The 21,895-nt window shown below is 35.7% G+C and overlaps 1 protein-coding gene across 1 annotated transcript; it reads right to left on the reverse strand.

The window, feature by feature from the left end:
• Nucleotides 1-17,701: 17,701 nt before the first annotated feature.
• LOC149952653 (KICSTOR complex protein ITFG2-like) lies at nt 17,702-21,716 on the reverse strand. Its single transcript, XM_090170216.1, has 11 exons — nt 21,476-21,716; nt 21,302-21,397; nt 21,195-21,236; nt 21,063-21,131; nt 20,915-20,999; nt 20,775-20,848; nt 20,638-20,703; nt 20,444-20,574; nt 20,229-20,386; nt 18,127-18,333; nt 17,702-18,061 (listed from the first exon to the last, which is right to left on the reverse strand). Exons 1-11 carry the CDS (start codon nt 21,569-21,571, stop codon nt 17,751-17,753), a joined length of 1,335 nt encoding a protein of 444 aa, XP_090026342.1. The 5' UTR covers nt 21,572-21,716; the 3' UTR covers nt 17,702-17,750.
• Nucleotides 21,717-21,895: the final 179 nt, after the last annotated feature.

Here is a 21,895-nt window from a genome sequence, read left to right on the forward strand (position 1 = left end):
GTTGGCGCCTCCTTGTGTCGTTTTCAAAAAATAACCGACTATATAAAAGGCACCCATTATGCACCATTACGCACTAGATTCCTGTTTAAAATTCTTTGGGAAATGTTTAGAGAATTTTAAGGTATTCTTTAGAATATTTGTTTTTAGAAAAACAAATTCTTTAGGGTTTATGGAATTACTTCCAAAGATTACCGCTAAAAAATTTCTTAACCCTAAAATTGGTTAAAAACCATTTAAATGGATAGAGGACGTCCGTAAATGGTTATACAACAAATTTCATATTAATATTTCCATTATTTGATTTATTATTAGCAACCAAATTTCGTGTTTTATCGCCCCCGACTCGAGAATCTCAGAACCGCTTGGTTGAACCTACCTGCAGTGCCATCTCGTGAACGTAATATAATTTTAGCAGGTTTTATCGTTTTTCGGTCGGAACTGTCATCTGCTACGACATTATCCTTGGATTTTAACCGAGTTATATTCGTAGATTGTAGTTTATCGTGTTTTTAAAATGCCTTACCCGCCGCCCTTTCTCAAATGTTTACCGCTTCACTCTTTTGGCGCTGCACGTAGGTTGCGGAAAAAGTAGCGTAACTTTTTAAATACTTTTCCAATAACAATAAAATTTCAGGGACATAATCATTAATATATTTTCTATCATTCTGTAAAAAAACCTCGTAAATTTTGTTTTTGGTGACAATTCCCCTTTAAGATTTCTTGAGACATTTTTTATACAAGTGGAATGCCTCTATAGGTTAGCTCGTGCCTCGCAATCTCGCGATCACGTGACTTCGTTTATATGGTAACATTTTCAATAGCTCAAGGATTATAAACATTTTTTCATTTTTGGGTCCACTTATTGTACGATCCGTGCGAAACAAGGTCTCATTAAAATTGGTTCTATGGAAATGTTATACAGAGGCATACTTATACTAGTAATAGACGAAACTAAAAAGTCCAGGGGGCTGAAAAGATGGTAGTCACGGGACTTTGTGGAGAACTGCAGTGCCATCTATCCTAAGAAATACGAACTATTATTCATTTTATTTTGCTAATGGTGGTTTAAATTTTGATCGATTGGTCTAAATTATCTATTTATTATTTAAAACATTTTGTAATAGAAAGGTGGAAGTTAATTAGCTGTCTGCATTATCTGGAAGGAATATTTTTTCTTCTTTACCGTCGCACGGCCAACTATGAACGCGAGTTAACGAATCGAAGTTGGCTGTCAAAAAACGTCAGTCACGTGATTTCGTTATCCCATTTTAACAAGTTGGTTAAGATAAAATTTACTTTATAGTTTCGCCTTTGCTTGGTCCTGAGGTGGTGACTTAGGCATTAGCCTAGCTGATTATTATTTTAAGAATGGAAGTTCATATTCCCTTTAAAAACGTGGCCAACGAAAGCTTAATTTTTCCACCCAGAGTTTGTTGGAAATATTTGGCTATAGTGTGATTGGCAACTTTATGAAAGGATATAGTAAAGTAACAAGTTTTCGAAGCTATACAAGAATAAATTGAATCTATTTAATAATTGAGCGCCGGAAAGTTCGTCTCAATCCCAGTACACGCAAAGAAAGACGAGGCGACTTTGTAGAGTAGAGAATCTAGAAACAATCTCGCCCTAATTAAAAGCAATTTTCTTTCTCTCGCTCCGTCGCTGAGATTCGCCTCGCAGACAAATTGCCACTAATTATTGCCAATTTAGTCTATTCCCCCCCGGCGCAACGATGGGTAATTAAACCATTTCTACGCTAAGTAGTTTAAATGTACGTCCACTCTACAATTCACGATCGAAAGCTATTGTTACGTCTAGAGCCTATTGCCTATGGCGCCGCGCCGCCGCCGCCGAGTCATATACTTTTCGGCGCGCCGCCGCAAATTTTGTTCCCGCCGCCGACATTTTTGTGGGTTTTTTTACGTAACTTTATTTTGTTTTTTTTTAAAACCATTTTGGAATTTTTTTTCAGGAATTTTCAAAAGGGGGGATTCATTTTTTTCTCCCTTCGCACCGCCGCTTAGTGTTCGGAATTGTTTATTCATTATCCACAAATTTTATTTATTTAAAAAACGTTGGTAAAAAGAACATCATTTTAACTTATTTAATTATGTTTTTTACGCAACCAAGCATTTATTTGAATAAAAGTGGTATTTATTTAAATAATTGTTTGTTTTATTTAAATAATAGCCTTATTCACTTTCGATTATTTAAACATTTTACAATTTTTATTCAACTATTGGTTATTTAAATAAATATTATTTAAATATAGCCGAGCTTATTTTATCCATACTACCGCCGCTGAGGATTTTGGAAAAATCGGCCCTTTTTTGGTTGTCGTCGAAAACTAGATAGGTAGCGTATTAGCTATTAGAATTTGGAAGATAGTAGCGTCAAGCTGAGTTCCCACTTGACGAATTTTCGAGACTTTCGCGACGAATTTAATTTTCGTCGTAGCTTTGAGCTTCACTAAATTTCACTCGCGCGCGTCAATTCGCTTCGCGAAAACTTCATTTTTCGCTAAGTGGGAACTAGCCTTCAGAGTAGATGACATAGAAATAAAAGGTTAATATTCTTCGAATTACAGCGGAACGAAACAGAATCATCTAAGCTTTAGAATTGGTTTTTGTAATAATTATCTAGGCTAATACCAAAATCATCGAGTGACTTTTAATGCCTTTAATTCAAGTGGCCGGGTTATACTACTTGGTTTCTTTTCGCTTGTTCCGGGATTTCGGAGTAGGGTAAGAAGAGTAAGGCTATGACGTCATTTTGCTCGGTTTTGTGGTGGCGAATAGTTCGAGTCGGAGTAAAAACGTTTTTCTAAATTGGCTGCCTGTGGCCTTTTTAGCAGATAAATTCTAGCAAGCAGACGACAAAATCCGATTTACTCCTTTACACCTCCTTTTCAGAAGGAGTATAAAGAGTAGCTCAAATACTCCGGAACCAACGAATAGTTTATGGGGTGGAGTAATTCTCATCCCCGAAACAGGCGAATAAAACGTTTTAGGGTAAAAAGAGAACACGTTTAGTCCGAGAACAGGCGAAAAGAAGCAACCTAATGCGTAGGAGGGTGATGGCAAACCCTTCATGACACGCGAGCATACAGCTCCCTACACTAACTATTACCGTTAACCCCTACAAGTTTTTATGGGAAAGGGAAACTGAAGAATTCGGGGGAACCAGTGGGGAATGTTTTCACCCAGTACTATAAGCTTCAATTTTAAAGAGAATATGGTCTTCCATATTTCTAGTGGATCAACGAGTTTCAAATTTCTGCCACTAAGGGTGATTATCGCTAGTTACGTAAATAAACAAGTCGTAGCGAGTGTTAGCCAGTGAGTTTCCGATTTAGTTCATATTCCCTTTAAGTTAGGGCTGTAAACGGGTTCTCAGTAACATAAATAGATTCTTTGGTTATCGTCCACTTTTTCGCCTAAGTACGTATTCGCCAGATATTATTGAAACTCGTTTATTAATTTCATTAAGTTGGGAATATTAATCTAGAGGTCCAATCAAAACGTCGGATTTCAGTATTTCGCAAAACAATTTAAAAAAAAATAAGAATACTGCCGTCTGCTCCCAAATGACGAGAAAACTTTATCATTCTACCCGTGGCGCCGTCTATCTCTCAATGGTTCGTTCAAATAAGACGCGTTTTCCGGCAAAATATTTTGTTTTCAAAAATAATGGATGGCGCCACGGGTCATATGATAACGTTTTATCGTCATTTTAGAGGAGACGGCACATTCGTAATTTTCAAAAACTTGTTTCGTGGGGAGCAGATTTGATTGGATCTATAGATTAATATTACCAACTCAATTAATGATTAATTTATTATGAAAATTCGGTGAACTGAAACAACAGAAAATTGAGGAACAAAAATTAGAATTTCAATTACATTGAAAGTCGTCCTCCGTCCACAAATAAAAGGTTCGAGCTCAAAAGCCGCGTGTAGTATCAAACGCGCCTAGAGTGAGGAAGGAAATGTTGTACAAAGGGAAAGCCCTCTCAGGGACGAATTCCGGAACGTTTGGCGGAAGAGGAATTCTTGTTTGCTTTCGGAAAGAAGAACCGACACGAAACGAAATTTTACAAAGAGAAATATAAAAGTATTGAAAGTGCGAATTTCATAGAAAGTACCCGAGGGCTACGCGGCGAAATTAACCCATAGGGACCCCTCGAAAAATGGGAGGAAAGTTTAGGCATATAAGTGTATTTATTTTCGCTTAAGTGGAGTACGAACAAACAACTTTCTCCTGATACAAACATCTTTAGGAAATTATCACCAGCAATATGATAAGAAAGTTTTCATTAACATTTACAATTTAGCCCAAATTTAGTTTTCCCAGATTACAAAATACTGGACGTTCAAATTGGAAATTTATCCTTTTACGGCAACACTTTAAAGGGTCAGAAATTAGAAAAATGAAATTAAATATATATTTTTTCAATTGATAAATACGCGTATCAATTTGCAAAAAAAGGAGAGAAAACTCAATAGAAATTATTTTCGATAATTCATAAAATATATTAAAATATATTTTGTATTTTAAAACAAGAATGTGTTTATTTATATATGTATTCACTTGAAATATCAAAGTAGTCATTGAAAGTGGTTCGTGAAACGGGTGATATATCCAGTGAATACCACGTCGGTTTAGTATGAGAATATTCAGGGCTACCATTGTTTTCCTTAAACATTCAAAATTGACTCGGTACGTCATGGGTCCGTGCAAATACGTTTTTGGAGGTCATTAGGCGGAAACAAATCGGCCATGAGACCCCGAATCGTACCAACATAGTCTTTTTCCCTAAGTTTAAATAAATACATCATTGCTTAAAATTATCTGAAAATTTTGTCAAAACTTATTTAAGACGTTTTTCATCTTTAAAACATTTTAATATAAATTTATAATTTTGTCAAAAATGATTTAAGAAGTTTTTCATCTTTAAAACCTTTTAATATAAATTTATAATTTTGTCAAAAATGATTTAAGAAGTTTTTCATCTTTAAAACATTTTAGTATAAATTTATAATTTGGATAAATATGATTTAAGAAGTTTTTCACCTTTAAAACATTTTAGTATAAATTTATAATTTGGATAAAAATGATTTAATAAGTTTTTCATCTTTAAAACATTTTAATATAAATTTATAATTTTTTTAAAAATGATTTAATAAGTTTTTCATCTTTAAAACATTTTAATATAAATTTATAATTTTGTTAAAAATTATTTAAGAAGTTTTTCATCATTTAACTTTGTTTCAATTATCTTTTTTGCATTACATGTGAATTGATTGATTACAAAAGGGATTATACAGTATTTTCAATTATAGAGAAAAAAATGACTTATAATGTCAAGCTGTTAAGTATAATCTGGAGCTGTGCCCGTCTAATTAAAATCCCGAGCGCCATCGCGTGGTTGAAAAGGGTACTAAAGTGAGCCAAGTGTTTCCAAAGTGTTAAAAGTAAGGCAACAAATTGGAGGACGGGTGGAAGTGGTGGCGGAAAAAAGGCGCTAGAGTTTGGAAGAGAATTTCCCTTCAAAAGCTAAAATTAATTGTCTCCCGTATAGTGTTAACTCCCGCATCGGCGAACATCAACTTAACTTGTCGTGCCGGACTCGCAAACTTCGAAATTCCTGACTGTCAACGCGTGAAACTGTCGCTCTGACAAGCGTGGATAAAAGCGGGTCTGCGGGACGATCTACCCGCCCCTAGTGGCCCGTTTTAGAAGCTCCGCAAAAGCCGGGAAATACTCTCCGTAGGATATTACGCAATTTTACAAGTCGCGAAGAAATGAGACGAGGCGCCTTTTGTGCCGCTTTCCTTTATTGCACAAAGAAGAGTGATTTCAATTTGGTTTTCGAATAACACCAAATAAAAAGTACATCTTCTTTATGGGAGCGCGCAATTGCGACTACGTTACTGGGGGAAACCAATGTTTATCGCCAAAGATAGGTATATAGGTCGCTTCAAAGTGGACGGCTAGTCACTTCAACTACGCCATCTTGAGAGGAAATTGTCTCGCTAAATTCATTTATGACCTTGACCGAAATTTTGCGAATTTCTCGAGTGTTGCTAAAACGAATATGGAAATTTAATTTAAGTTTCGCGATAAGAAAAACTAGCGAAAATGTTAAATATTCAAATCTTAAATAACTTTTTATTTTTTTAATTAATTATAATTAAGCTAGGTATATTTAAGCGAGTTGGCCAACACGGCCAATAAAGGCTCTGACGGCCAACTTCTAAGCTCTAATATTTAAATTAATAATTTTAAAACACATCCTTTTGATTGATCAGAAATTAATTATAATATTAATGTACCTTTATTAATGTAAATTGATATATTATGAATTCGTTGAGTTAATAATTAAGAGTAATTAACTAAATGTTAGAAATGTTTCTAAATTTTCGTGAAGCATTTGAATTGTGAATTGGCCTTTAGAAATATACATTATACATGTTATTAGGCGATGAAAAAAAAACAATCCTTGAGTTCAATTTCCGTTAAAATGTAAAAGTTTGATCAAATAAAAAAATTCACAAGAGTTGGCCTACTAACGCCTGTAGAAGTGTTCCACACGCGGCGCTCTGATGTCCAGGGAGAAGTGACCCACCTGGGGAAATCTAGCTACAGTATTATTTATACGCAATTTCAAAATATATATATATATATATAATATATATATATATATATATATATATATATATATATATAATATATATATTTATCTATTTCAAATATTTTTACGTGCTTTACCTCAAATTTAGGCAATAGAGATTTATACCCGCGCAGTAAAACGACCTATTTCTTGAATTTTGGTTTTTATTGTAACATTTCTATAAAAGTGAACGAAAAGAACCTTTTACCGGTTAACCAAAGCATTGATGCAGTGACATGTCCATGTTCTACACGTTATCGGTACGCGTTTCAACGTGCGGCACTTACAATCTCTAGATTGCTCGTTCACCAAACAAAATAGTAGTTATATTATATTATATTATATTATATTTTATTGTATTTATATTTCATTAAAGGTTTTTAATATATTTCTTATTTAGGTCATTAAAATGAAAAATTTACCTTTGTAGGCCCAAACTGCGAATGTGAACAGCAATTCACAGCCTAAATTGTCTATATTACTTTGTCTAACGATGCAAAATATACCAAATTAAACTGCCTATGTATATTTACTTAAATATAGCCACACTATTATTAGCCAAAGCCTTTTCTGTCAAGGACATGATAAATAATAATAAAAAAGGCTAAGCTACATCGTAGCGTTATTGCTTGTAAAAATATGAAATACTTTATATACTCAGGGATATTTAATTAAATATTAAAATATATTTCACGAAAAACGTGAGAGACAAACTAAAGCTCTTTGGGATAATAAAATAAATAAAACTTACCTTAAAAATCTACTTTAAGCTGTGACAGATCGGAGTTTCACATTTTCAAAATAACAACAATATTTTATTTTTCCACGATTCGTATTTTCCAGCATAATATTAATTTTGTTAAAATTCCAAAATTAAAAATTTTCTATAAACGTCTATTTAGAACTGATTTACCAAACACTACCGTGATTTAGAAAAATTGCCGATTCAAACTTGTTTTAAATAATTCTAAACGCGATGGAAAATATGATTTAGTAAGCGCGTGAAGCGAGAATTATCAGAAGATCGCGAGCGTAGCTTTTCATTGATGGAGCTTGGAGCGGAGAAGTTAGAGTGACTGAGAAGCGAGGGTAAAATCCCGCCAAATTCCGAAAAGATGGACGGGGGGGGAGATGGAATGTTGGGGATGAAAGTAGCGAAGAGAGTGAAACGACTGCAGAAGAGGGTTTGGCTTATTCCGAACCACGCCCACGAGTTCAACGACGTTTCGCCTGCTCCGAATATCACCATTCAAAATGCAACGCTGAAGGCGTATTTCGCGTACAACATAATAGGATTCCTTCTTACGATATTAACACGTTTTAAAGGATATGTTTGATCATAGATAATGAATTTCACGTAGCTGCTACAATTTTTATTTTTTTTTACAAAACTAACGTTTCTTCAATAGGTTGTTTCTATTCACCTATTCCCCCTAAAAAGTTTTATTCGCCTGTTTCGGGGATGATAATTACTCCATAAACTATTAGCTTGTTCCGGAGTAATGGGCTACTGTTTTTACTCCTTCTGAAAAGGAGGAGTAAATCGGATTTTGTCGTCTGCTAGCCAGAATTTATCTTCTAAAAAGGCCACAGCCGTGTAAAGCACAAAAGCATTAACGACCAAATTTTAGATTTACAGATTTTGGTTTTAATTCACCTTATTTTATACGTTAAATTGAATTTTGAACTAATTTTCGAATTTAAAATTTTTGTTCTAAGAGAAACGCATTATTTTAGGTGTTTGCATTATTTTCAAACCAAAAACGCATTAATGTGTTAATTTCTTTAAAAGTCAAATCAAGACGCATTTTTTTCGCGTTTTAAGACATAAATAGTCCAACAAATACGTGGTAAAAAGCATCTTTTTAATGATATTTCTGAAATATCGTTTGTCCTATAAATTGTTTAGTACCAGAATATAATTTGAGTTGAAAAATCCAAGTCTACTATATAAACTTGAAAGAAGTAAGTTGGGGTATCTTAAGGCAAAGAAAGTTGGAATTTCGCGGGTTTTCTCCATATTTTGGTTTTGGTCGTTAATGCTTTTGTGCTTTGCAGGCAGCCATTTTGGAAAAAGGTTTTTACTCCGACTCAAACTATTCGCCACCACAGAATCGGAGTAAAATGACGTCATAGCCCTACTCTTCTTAACCTACTCCAAAATCACGAAACAAGCGAAAAGAAAACATCTATTATGTTTCGATCCATATTTTTTTTCATATTATTTTGGAACGCGTTTTAAAATATTGTTTAGGAAATATTTTTATAATCAACGAATTACAACTAGTTTTGGATCTAACACTAGATTGATGCATTGTAATAATTAGCTAAGCTAATATCCAAGGCACTACCTTAGGCCCAAGTCATCTAATGCAATATTTAAGGGTGAGGGAAAGCCCTTCATGACACGCGAGCCAACTGCTCCCTACACTAATTTTTACGAACCTTGCCCTACACTCACTATTACCAGGAAACTATAGAGGTATACACTTGGAATGTCTAAGGAAGATTTTTAAGGCCGTGATGAAGCCAGTGGCGTAGCCAGGGGGGGGGGCGAAACGTATGGTCGTACGTACAAATATTTATTATTTTATTTTTTTACTTTTTTTCAATGGCGTGCCCCCCCCCCCCCCCCCGAAACAAAATCCTGGCTACGCCACTGGATGAAGCTCGCAGAAACGGTCGTGTCTTAAAGCGTAAAAACTCACGAGAAAAACTCTCGTCGTTAAAGGCGGATGCACACAGCCTTCGCGCGCGAAATTTCGCGACACTACAGGTACATGTCTTGGGCACACAGCCTTCTTTGCGTGCTTTTTTGACCATAACATGTAAAGGTATTTTCACGCGCAAAATTAATTTTAAAAGCCGTCAATTACTTCAAAATATTAAGTACGATAACAAATTGAGGTTTTTAAATCCATTGTTTTATAAGCCTATTTTGCGCGGGAAGATAGCCTATTTGTTCCCATGACGACGCATTCTTTTCGCGTCAAACCTCGAGCCAATGAATTTGAATAGTCGTGTTAAGTCTGTGTTTGTGCCTTTACACTTGACGTAGTTATCCCCACCTTTTTCTCGACGCGCTTTCGTACCACCGTCCCAATGGAACCTTAGACATTCCAAGAGTATGCCTTTTCCTGCTATTACCGTTAATCTCAACAAGTTTTGCTTGAGAATGTGTTTTATCCGATTAATTTCTTGGGTTGTGCGAACTTGTGCCATATAATAAAATGTCGTCTACGTACACTGTTATTATTATTTCTCGACCAGGTTCAAAATAGACACATGGATCAGCTACGGACCTCTGGAGATTTTTCGTTTTTAGGAAAGCGTCCAAGTGCCGATTCCACATTCTACCAGATTGATGCAACCCATAAATACTCTTTCGAACCATGTTGTAATTCGTCTGGTTCTGGAGTTCCACTTATTTTCGTCAATTCTGGTAGCAGTGATAAAAACTCTGGAGGGATTTCCATAAAAACGTCGTCTTCCAGCTTTGCGGCTAAATAGGCGGCCGTAACATCTAGATAGTGAATGTCCCAATTCTTCTGAGCGGCTATGGAACACAGGATCCTTGTTGTCTTAGGTTGAACCACGGGCGCAAACGTCTTGTCGTAATCTATACCTGGTCTCTGCGTATGACCCAATGCCACAATTCGTGCCCGATACCTGACAGCTGTTCCTTTTTCATCACGCTTACACCGGAATACCCATTTGCTTCTGATTAACCTCTGACCCTCTGGAATCTTCACGAATTCGAAAGTTTCATTTTTAATAAGATTTTCGAACTCCTCCTTCATCGCTGATTTCCATCTGGGGCCTTGTATAGAGTTTCGTGCTTCATCTGCAGTTTGTGGGTCCTTTTCGTCATTTGGTCCGACTACTTGTTTGCATATTGAGTCTCCCATGAAATAGTCCCTGGTCCATTTAGGAAGGTTAATTTTCCGACCAGTTCTTGACGTTTGTTGTGGCTGGTCTAGCTCTATGTCTTCAGTACCAGGCTCTTCAGTAATGCTCGCATCTGAACTATCTTCATTTATTGAGTCTTCCAGAATCAGGGTAGTTTCATCTAACTCTCTATTCGGTACATCTTCCTCTTCGGTAATTTCCGCTGCGTGCTGTTCATCGTCGTGGCTTGCTGAAGAATCTTCAACTGACCACTCCACGGTTTGATTACTGGCTTTAGATTCTACCTGGACTGAATTACATGGGAATACTGTTTCGTTGAACTGAACGTCCCTTGCGATAAATACTTCATCCTTGTCTTGGTTCCATAGTCGATACGCCTTGGCGCTTGTATCGTACCCAATCAATACACAGGATATTCCCTTTGGAGGGAATTTACCGTTCCTTTTCTTGTCCACTGCCCAAGCTTGGCATCCAAATACTCTGAGATGTTCAATGTCTCTTTTCTTGCCTTTCCACCTTTCCATTGGAGTCTGGCCATCATTTGCCGCTGTCGGGCATCGGTTACGAATATATATAGCGGTTGCTACAGCATCTGCCCAGAAATCCACCGGTAGCCCAGACTGGAGTAGCATACAGCGTGGCATGTCGATGATAGTCTGATTTGCCCGCTCGGCAACTCCATTCTGTTGGGGAGTTCCCGGAACGGTTAACTGTCGTTCGATGCCCAATGCGTCCAACCGTTGATTGAATTCTGTACCCAGGTACTCTCCACCATTGTCACTTCGAAGGGCTAGGATTCTCTTCCCCTGAAGATTTTCTGCCTTGCGACGATAGGTTTCAAATTTTTCCAGTACTTGATATTTCGCTTGAATAAGATAAACTTCAGTATACCTTGAATAATCATCAATGAATGTGACCATATATCTACTCCCACCCTTGGACACAGGAGGTATTGGTCCCACGACATCACTATGCACCAGTCGCAAAGGGCCAAGGCTCCTCTTCTCGGGAAAAACTCTTCTTTGGAAATGGGAGTTTTTTAAGCTTACCCTTCATGCATATATCACATGAAGTATCATCAAATATCTTTACAACATCCATGGACTTTACCAACGTCCCCACTGCTCTCTGGTGTAAATGCCCGAGTCTTTGGTGCCATAATTCTTCAGTCATTTTTGCTTTCAGTGCCACACATGGAGCGATTCCTGGTTCTACATCAACTCCATCTGAACAAAAATAATATAATCCTCCAAAACTTTTACCCACCGCTATTACTTCATTTCCTTTCTTGATTTCAGCTTTGTCAGCACCGAGAATGACATCATAGCCTTTACTGGCTATCTGAGTAGCCGACAGTAGGTTACCCTTTAAATCTGGAACATATAAAGTGTCTTTTAAAGTCAACCAGTAACCTCCATTTTCTTCGGACAATTTAATTTGGACATCGCCTTTTCCGAAAACTTGCAACTACGGCTACTTCAACCGTAGTCATATCTTCCTGAAATGTTGAAAAATTGGTCTTATCTGCCGACATATGGTCCGTAGACCCGCTGTCCATAATCCAGGTGGTGCTGTAATTCATATTCTCCGTCCCAATTGTCATTAAAGCAGCATGCCGTACAAATGAAACCTTTTTTTCATTATCGAACTGTGATTTATTTTCTTTGGTGAATTTGTTATTGTCGCCTGATCTTTTCTCGTCTCTTAGTGTGACGTCATTGAATGGACAATCTCGGCCGATATGGCCCCATTCTAAGCACCTGAAGCATCTGAGATTTTCATGCGTTTTGGAATTTCGTAGTGTCCCTGCGGAGCCGGCTGAATCCCATCGTCCATCTGACTGTTTACTTCGTCCCCTATGAGTGCTTCTTCCTCGACAACTCCCCTTCTGGGTGTTTCTACTTGAAATTAGAGCTTTCGTCAGTTGAGCTATGCCTTGAGTGCAAAATTCTGCGTTCTTCTTCCACTAATTTTGCTTTGAGGGATGCCATTTCTAAATCGCCATCCTCCATACGCAAGCTCCTCGAAACAAACTCATACTCAGTTGGTAGTCCCAATACTGCAAACCCTGCTAAGATTTTATCTTCAAATTTAAAACCAGCATGCCTCACTTTATGATACAGAGAGTTTCGTCTTGCCAAGTACTCCACTATTGATTCATCATTCGTCTTGCTTGTATTTACGAACTCCTTTACTAACAGTAATCCATGCCAGGTGTTGTAGCTGGTGTGTATTTGTTCAAGCGTCTCCCAGATTTCTTTTAATGTGCCGCATTCGGCAATGTCGTCTAGCGTCTCATCACTTACGATCATATAGAATACACCTTTAGCTTTATGATCTAACGCCAATTCCGTGGCTGTGGATGGCGTGCTACATCCTGTTGAGACAATCGTCCAGCAGCCCTTGGCTTCCAGTAAGCCTTGGGCCCGTAATGCCCAATGTCGATAGTTTTCCGTCTTTAACTTTTCAATTTTATAATCGTCAGCCATTTTCTCAAAAAAAAATAAATTGATAAAGTTTAACTTGCCGTTCAAAATTCGTCTTCGGAAAATACGTCCTGTAGCTTCTGGCTCTCTCGTCTTGGGCCTAACGTCTTCTGCTACAAATTTCCTCTACCGGCGCAGTTTAAGCCTTGCTTGACCCATAACCTGTTATATTTTGTATTTAAGCTAAGTTTTGTATTTGAATACCAGACAAGTAAACTGAATAAACAGGAACTAATATTTATTAATATGACGAACGTAATTAAAAAATATATATTACATAATTTACAAAGTTACAATTAATACAATCTATCGAACTTATCTACAACACGGCATCGACGGCAACAACGTTTTGTTTTAGGTGTGCGCCATATAATATACGTGAATTATGACGTCACTAAATTACGGATGTTCTTATCTCTAGGTCATATGACGTCATTATGCCTCCTTCACACATATTTCGTCACGGAGTTGTAAGTGACGTAATTTACGTCATATCCCGTGAACAAGGTTTCATTAACGAAAATCCTTTTATGGCATACTTATGAGTGATTATGTTACATATGATATTATCTATTGATATACATGTATGCCATTATTGACTTTCAAAAAACCGTATAATAAGTTTTGCTGTTAGATTATCTTGGAATTTTATTTTTAAACAAAAAACTATCTAATCAAAACCACATGTACCTCTGGTTAGAAAATTGGCATTAAAACCAAAAGGAAGTGTCACACTTATTTTTATTATGTTACTTATTAGTTCAAATAAGGATTGGAAATTGTTGGTTGAATCATGAACAAATAATAGAATACATCAATGATATCTCTACGCGTAACATTTAGAAAATGCGTCATTACTAGACCATTAATAACTAGAGACTTACGTCTTGAGCTCTTAAAAAGCAAGGAAAAAATAAACAATCTAAAACTGTTGACATATGAAAAACACTAACCCCCCAAAAATTGAATTAAGTTTTCAAGGAGGTAGTAAACCTTTCCCTGGTTTCGCTCAGAGCCCTATCCTGAAGCTCTTATATAATTTATGTAAAAGGTATTATTATTGGTAAGGTCATAAGTAATATAATAGACATAAGTATGACATTGAAGGGGGGCACAGGTGGCACTTGCCCACTAAAACGTATGGTTGTATGTAAAATTATGCCCCCCCCCCCCCCGAAGCCAAATGCTAGCTACGATACTGGTCTGTTAGCTTAGATTGATACTGGCGAAAACACAATTATATCTCAAATTCGAAAATAACTCCCTTCAGATATATAATGTTTCGATTCTATAATTCATCATAATTATAGCCCCCCCTGGCTACGCCACTGTAGCTACCTAATGATTTATGCGGTCATTGGCTAATTAGACAATTATTAAAAAATTACTGTTACATATGGTAAGATTTAAAAAATTACATAAGAAGTAAATTACATTATTATAAACAAGTAAAATAATTTGAAGTCTATACACAAAACTAATTAGGTAGCTTTTGTAAAATGCGAATATTATATAGCATGGAAATCCTCTCGATTCCTCAAGGTCGTACCGCTGCTATATTTGCCTAGAATGATCGCTGGAAAATACATATGGTTTTCGTCGCTGCAAAGAGTTTGTTTGCTTAGAACATTCATTGACATCGCAATTTATCGATTTTAAAGAAGTCAATGTCGGGGCTCATACCTATTGGGAGAGTTCTTAGTTCTTACTACCAAAAAGGTGTTGCTGTTAAAAAGCCCCAATATTTAATTCAAAAACCTTGTATGTTTTGTTTTTCAATAATAGTCCTAGTCGATAATTCAAAATAACGGTAAAAAATGCCGCTGATCAGTTTTGTAAAATATTTTCGGCGGCGTAATCGTCGGCCATTTTCGGTATGGAGATACAGGCCGGAAGGCAGGCAAGGCTGCCAGATTTCGATAGATCGAAAACGGCCAACTCTCTCAAATGTTTTCGTTTTGAAAACGAAAATTTTGCGGCGTAGCTATCGACTAAGACTATAAAATCGAAGAAATGATTAAATTACGGTTATAAGTTCGCATATTTAATTACTTTTTATCTTTAAGGGTACATTTCTAACTCAGTTTTCGTGGGGTGCATTTTCTGTTCAAATAGTTATTATTTTTGGAGATAAAACTGTGATATGTATTCTCAAATGTGTTCAGAGCAATATTTTGATTAACCTAAAAATTGATTAATTTTTGTTTTTATGTTATTTATTGCAGTTTCAACATTCTTATTTTGCAGCCGAGTTATTAATTAATTATAAGAATCATATAAGATCTTTTATTTATTTGAGCGTAAATCTACTCAATACAGTGCGATGCTAAGGGGTCTTTACTCCATCTGGTGGCAGAACACGTTACTAAACATTTAGAAAGAATAAATAACATTAATACTATATTATAAATAAGAAAAATAGGTATTTAATTGAGACTGGTCTATTTAAACAAATTAAATGTATGTTCCGGCATCAAAATTTAGTTTACACAATGTTATAAGTAACATAATATAAGTACGACAAATTGTTTACTTCATCCTTTCGTGAAGCCACGCAATTTCGAAATAGCGCCACCCGCTAGGGACTTCGTTAACTTTATTTCCGGGTATGCAGTCACTCGTTTACGATAGGAGGCCAAGGCTTAGCGAATTTAAACTAAAATACTGAACAATTGAATCGTAAATGAAAAATTATTATTATGGCATCTTATTAAAAGCAAGAACGTATATATGTATATAAAAGTGTGCTTATCAGTCTAGCTGCTCTAGCATAAGTTTATAATATTATAGACTTATGGTCTAGTAGCTTTGTACACTCATAGAAACTACGGTGCACTAGACCTTGATCTAGGAAATTCTGGCTACACACTTAGAACCATCCTTATAAATTTAATGAATCTATGCTCCATGACATGAGCATATGCATCCAAATTATGTTACATATAGTATTGGTATAACAAATTTCAAAATTTGACTATTTTGTATTGCAGAATTTATAATGCAGTACTTAGAATATAAACATGCTTGAGCCTTATCAACATATAGTTAATTTTAAGCTTATAGAATAACGTAGTAAGCACTTAAATATATAATGGACTATACAATTTATTGCGTAACTATATTTTACATAAAAAAATTTATCACATCGGAGCTGTTTTACTTTCCTCCAGTTGCTTTTTTCTCTCTTCGAACTTTTTCTGTTCTTCAAGACCAGTTGTTCTGATAATGCCTTGACTACTGATCTTTATTATTTTGGTGTTTTCAAGTCCCGCTTTTCTGGCCTGCTGAAGAGCAAGAGGTTCCTCAATTGAACCATCTTCCTTTTTCTTTATAAAGTTATAGTAGATACAAAGTGCTAAGCAATTCCATCCGATAAACAAATAGGTTCGTTGCAAACGAGTATGCCAAAGTCTAGCCTGAACAGGATTAATTGGTCTGAAATTACTTCTAACAAATTTTCTAAAATAACCCATGATGAAAAAAAGCAAATTTGGCAGAAGATACTTTTAAAGGCTTCTTCGTAAGAGTCGCTTCATAGATGCGATTACAAAATACGTAGTGCATAAGCCCGATTTACATCACATGGTATGTTATAAAACTATTAAAAATACCATATACTATGTTAGATATATTAAGATTTTTTACTTCGGGAAGCAATTTGTACTTGCATCCGAAAATGTCCTTCCTGTATATTTTCGAAAGAATTCTCTAGCAGACGCCGGCTAGAAAGTACCGGAAATTCGGAATACCGCCAAATACATTCTGGCTGCGTTCAGTAACTCTAACCACGGCCAACTTTGATTTCTCGCCCATCTCTCGCGCTACAGCGGCCATCTCATTCGTTGAAGTTTCTGTGTTAACCTATGAGCAAAAGATGTGTATGACGTCAGCGCCCCTAGCGGATTATTATTTTTAGTATAGTTTTTACATTGGGGACAATATAACCACCGAGCGTGGCGCTGAACTCCTACACATTATAGTACAGTTTATAGGGGGAAAATCCTTGCTCGCGGAATTTCGACGAATGTGTTGGCCGCCATCTCATTCGTTGACGTTTCTGTGTTAACCTATGAGCAAAAGATGTGTATGACGTCAGCGCCCCTAGCGGATTATTATTTTTAGTATAGTTTTTACATTGGGGACAATATAACCACCGAGCGTGGCGCTGAACTCCTACACATTATAGTACAGTTTATAGGGGGAAAATCCTTGCTCGCGGAATTTCGACGAATGTGTTGGCCGTAGTAGCGCGAACAGCGCGTGATCAAAGTTGGCCGTGCTCTAACAGAGCTCAGCGCTGAGCTCAAGCTTACGGTCAGTGGTTTTTTACCAAACGTGTTTTTTCACTTCCGGTTTTGACGTCACGTTGCCCGTCCGTTGAGCAACAATGTCATCGATTTTTGAGCAGGTTTTTCCATTCATTTGCTCAACGGTAACGTGACGCAGCAACAGACGATATTTTATAAAATATACAAGCGTAAAAAGCGTTCAACCATCCTACGTCATGACAGTACTCGCATTCTTTTCAGGGTATTTCAATGGGAGTTACTGAACGCAGCCTAAGAAGTGGCGGGGATTTTAAACCAATATTAACATGCCAAGAGTTCAAGACGTTTTTCATAGAAAAATATTGTTTATTTTAAAAATAATCATAACGAAAAGAAAATGAATTGAGTCGAAAAATTATAATTTTTCTTTTATATTTAAATCCTCATTGGGGTTTTCTACCGCTACTGATTCTCTTTTTCTAACACTGCGTTCAGCAGGAAATCCATACAGACACCATTTATAAAGTTCCCTTTCTTGATGAGAATCTTTTTCAATATTCATTTTTTTAAGCAATTCCTGCACTAGCTCATTTTTATCCAAAATATCTCGAAAACTTTGCGTTTTAATAGCGGATATACTAATATTGTGATAAAGGTAGATATGATTACTGAAAGTGGCGTAGACAAAGCAAGGTTTAGGGGAATCAGCGTCTAGATTATAGATACCTAAAAATATTTATTTGATTACAAAAGTGCAAATTATAAAAAAAAAAGAAGTGTGTGAGAATTACCAGCGGTAAAACTTGAAACATGTTCCTCAAATTGAAATCTGACAGACTGTCTTTGAGAATTAACTAGATAAGTTTGGCCATCCCAAGCACAGGCGATAACTTCATCCATCCCATCACCAGTCAGATCCAATTTTGTAAGAGCAAAGAGCTGGTAATCAACTTGCAAAGACCATAGAATATGATCTCCATCAACTAGCATAAGTGTCCCTTAATAAATAAAATATTAGTATAACAAGAGTTACATGAAAATATTTAACGGTTGCATTCAGTAACACGTAGGGATGTGCGGATAATGTTTTTTGGTACCGGTTCGGATATCAAATAGCCGTTAAATTTCAAATTATAGTTCGGTTCGGTTATCGGTTTATGGAAACTTTGATAACTGTTATCGGTTTCAATTTAGATAAATTTTGGTTTCCCAAATACAAATCAATTAATTGTTTTTACTAGAATAGTAAAAGATTAGGTGTTACTCTAAAAAAGAAAATCGGTTAATTGGTAAAGCCTTAGTTGTTTTAGAGCACTTGCTTGTTTTTGAATCAAGATTATGTTAATTTTTAAAATGTCACAAATATTTCTAAATGCTAACTTACCCCCTTGCTATTTTTAATTTATTCAAACAAACAAATCAAAAGTGACTTTAAACACTTTATTTTTTGTCATTTGTCTGTGAGAGAAAGGAGAAAGTCAAACTGAAACTAAAAACAGACAATGCCGGCGGCTCCCCCCCCCCCCCTAATCAAGGGGCTTTCGGTGCAAAAGCGCCCGCCCATTTGTTTTCAAAAAACGTCTGACGTCACTTTAGATAGGCTCCTTCTTTACCTCTCTGCTCACAACCTTTACCCCCTTTTTTCCGTCGGAAAACCGGCTTTTTTTATTCGGATATTGTGAAGGAAATCCAAATAATCGGTAAGAGAATCTGTGAAAATGATTAATCGAATGAAAAAAAAAATTTTGAGTAGTAAATTGATAACCGAAATTATCAAATAGGTTATAAACCGCCAAAACAAATTTCGAATGGATTTCGATTAATTCAAAAAACAGTATCCGAAAATACGGTTCGATTAACCGAACCGCCTTGGTAAACGTTATCCGCACATCCCTAAGTAACACCATAAGTGTGACACTTCCTATTCTTCACATGTAAAAGTTTTACTGAGAGCTATTCACACGTAGCCTTTGACAGCGCCTCACTAGGGGGAGATTTTCTTCTTGTGATGACGTCACTCCGTTACTAGCTCTCAGTAAAATATTCGCCAAAGTGACAAACTTATGGAATCATATTATAGACTTATGGTAACACTCAATGGATAACAAACCAATTTCTGAAAAAATATTTTAGTTGAAACCGTTGCCGTAAATTCTTGCTGATGCTTTTCTTTGGTCAATAGTCATTGCCAAATTTGTATGTACAAATGCTTAACTAAAATTCCCATGTATTAAATTAAATTAAATTAGTTTAAATAAACTTTTCTTAATTATTGTGATTTCGTAATTACTTTGCATTATTATATAAAAAAAACCATGAACTACACTATTGTAATGTTTCTCTTTAATTTTTTAAGTTATTGATTCCAGCCAAATACGCAACCAGACATGTGAACTCCTCCCTGCGAAAAAATCACCTGACATATAGGGAGCTTAAGAATTATAATGCTTTGCCCCAAAATTTCCATAACTGCCTATTGAAGAATTCTTTTTGTGCAAATTTAATCAATTGGGTCAAAGCAAACTTAATTTGTATCCCTGAATTTATTTCTAGTCTTTGTGTCTTTTTTACTTTTTCACCTGTATTTTTCTAATATATGTGGTTTTTTTAGAGCACCACATAGGTTTCTATTGACTTAGTCGCTTTATGTACCCTCTCAATAAACAAATAATTAAATGTTAAAGGCTATTAAATTAATGTTCGCACCATTCTTTACTTCTATTGATCTCACTATACCGTTGAGCAACGAAAAAAATTCCTCTAACAGCGAATTACTTTGTTGACCAACCATTGACCAACGTGATATCGAAACCAAATAGTAAGAAACCAGATTCAACATTTACTCAGTGAGTCCATTGAGTTTTACAAAACGCAACTAAGATTCAGAATGTACCATCTAGAGTGGCAACAGCTAAAAGAGAAGAAGTTGGTTCTCCATCTCCAGTTGATCCTTTTATGTTCCCCATAATTTCGGATGATATATTTGGATTTCTCATGCGTGAAGAGGCCAGGGGGTGATATTCTGGAGTTAATTTGTCCAAATATGATGTGCTATGAAAAATGTATCAATTTTACACACCTCTGTAAAGACTTATAGCTAAAAATTACGTTGGCTCATTTTCATCATCTGATTCACTATCACACCCAAAACATTGCAATCTAATATAGGTTCCACCAGGTTGGGCCACTAATATGCTGGATGAGCCATCTGGCATCGTATTAATTGATATACTTCCAATCTATATTGTGAATTGCTAGACAAAATTCTATATATTTACAAAGAAAAAATAATATGAATCTACCTGATTGGTTAATTCCCATTTATGTAATCCAACAAGTTTTCCCCTAATTTCTGACGTACCAAACCCCTGAAAGATGTTTAAGAATGATTTAAAAATCAATAAAATAAACATAAAATGTTGGAATCAAATTGATCTACCAAATCATGCCACCTGTAAGTTCTGACAACTCTGTCAGTCAGGCCTAATATTAATTCCACACAGCCATCTTGGTCTGAAAATAAAAAAGAATCTAATTAGTAATTACTAATATCACCTATATTTAGCTTTTACAAACTACCAATATCAGCCAAGATGGCCTCCTTGGTATTAGCAGGTAATCGCTGAGTATGAAATGGTACCAGCTTTCGTTGTCCATCCTTAGCCTGGTAATATTTAAGGAACAAAATTATACAAGTAAAATTAAAACAAATAACTTTGCTCATTACTAGATTATTATCTTGGTTAATAAGGAATAAGTGACACCATCCCTCACTGCTTATGCAAACCAGATAATTCTACAGAGTAAACAGATATTTTATTATACTTCAACCTATATTTTGATACTTTTTTCATATTACCTTATTGTCATTTAATATATCTCCAATCAAAACACACGTGATCTGTCAATAAAGTGAAATATCAGTATCAAGTATCAAAAGCATATTGAATACATAATTCAAATAACCATTCCAAGTTCTTCGGCATGAGCCCATGGAGTACACTCACGACCTTTGAAAACTACTAGTTCTCCTAAAATATTAGCTGCCACAAGTTCATTTGCCTTAAAGGGGAAATTGATGTTAAGGTTTAATTAGATCACTCTAAATGTTGCATCTTATAAAATCAATAAAATTCTTACGTTATCATTGTCAACATCTCCCAAAACAATAGCATTTTTGGATATATTACCCTTAAAATCAAACTGTAGTCTTTCCACAAAAGAAACAGCTCTCATATTTATTTACAAATTTTTCGTTGATACGAAGACCCAGTTTATTAAATTATCACATACGCAGATGGGATTTTTGGCATATCTTAAAATTATTTCCCTCAACTAACATTACTTAAGTAATCAGCTAGGCTAATACTCACATTTATAAACAATTTTAGGATTAATAAGGTTTGTCATTTGACATTTAGGGCTAAGAAATTTTAAGCAGCAGTAGAGAGATCAGATGACATGACATAAGCAGGGTTGCCGGTGAGTGTTGACAAGGCTAGAAAGAAGTCAATTTTCTTGAAGTGCTCAAAAATAAATATTTCCAATCTCTTGAATTGT

Source organism: Leiobunum rupestre, chromosome 3 (assembly GCF_980474605.1).
Source record: "Leiobunum rupestre chromosome 3, qqLeiRupe1.1.hap1, whole genome shotgun sequence".
Classification (NCBI taxonomy): Eukaryota; Metazoa; Arthropoda; class Arachnida; order Opiliones; family Sclerosomatidae; genus Leiobunum; species Leiobunum rupestre.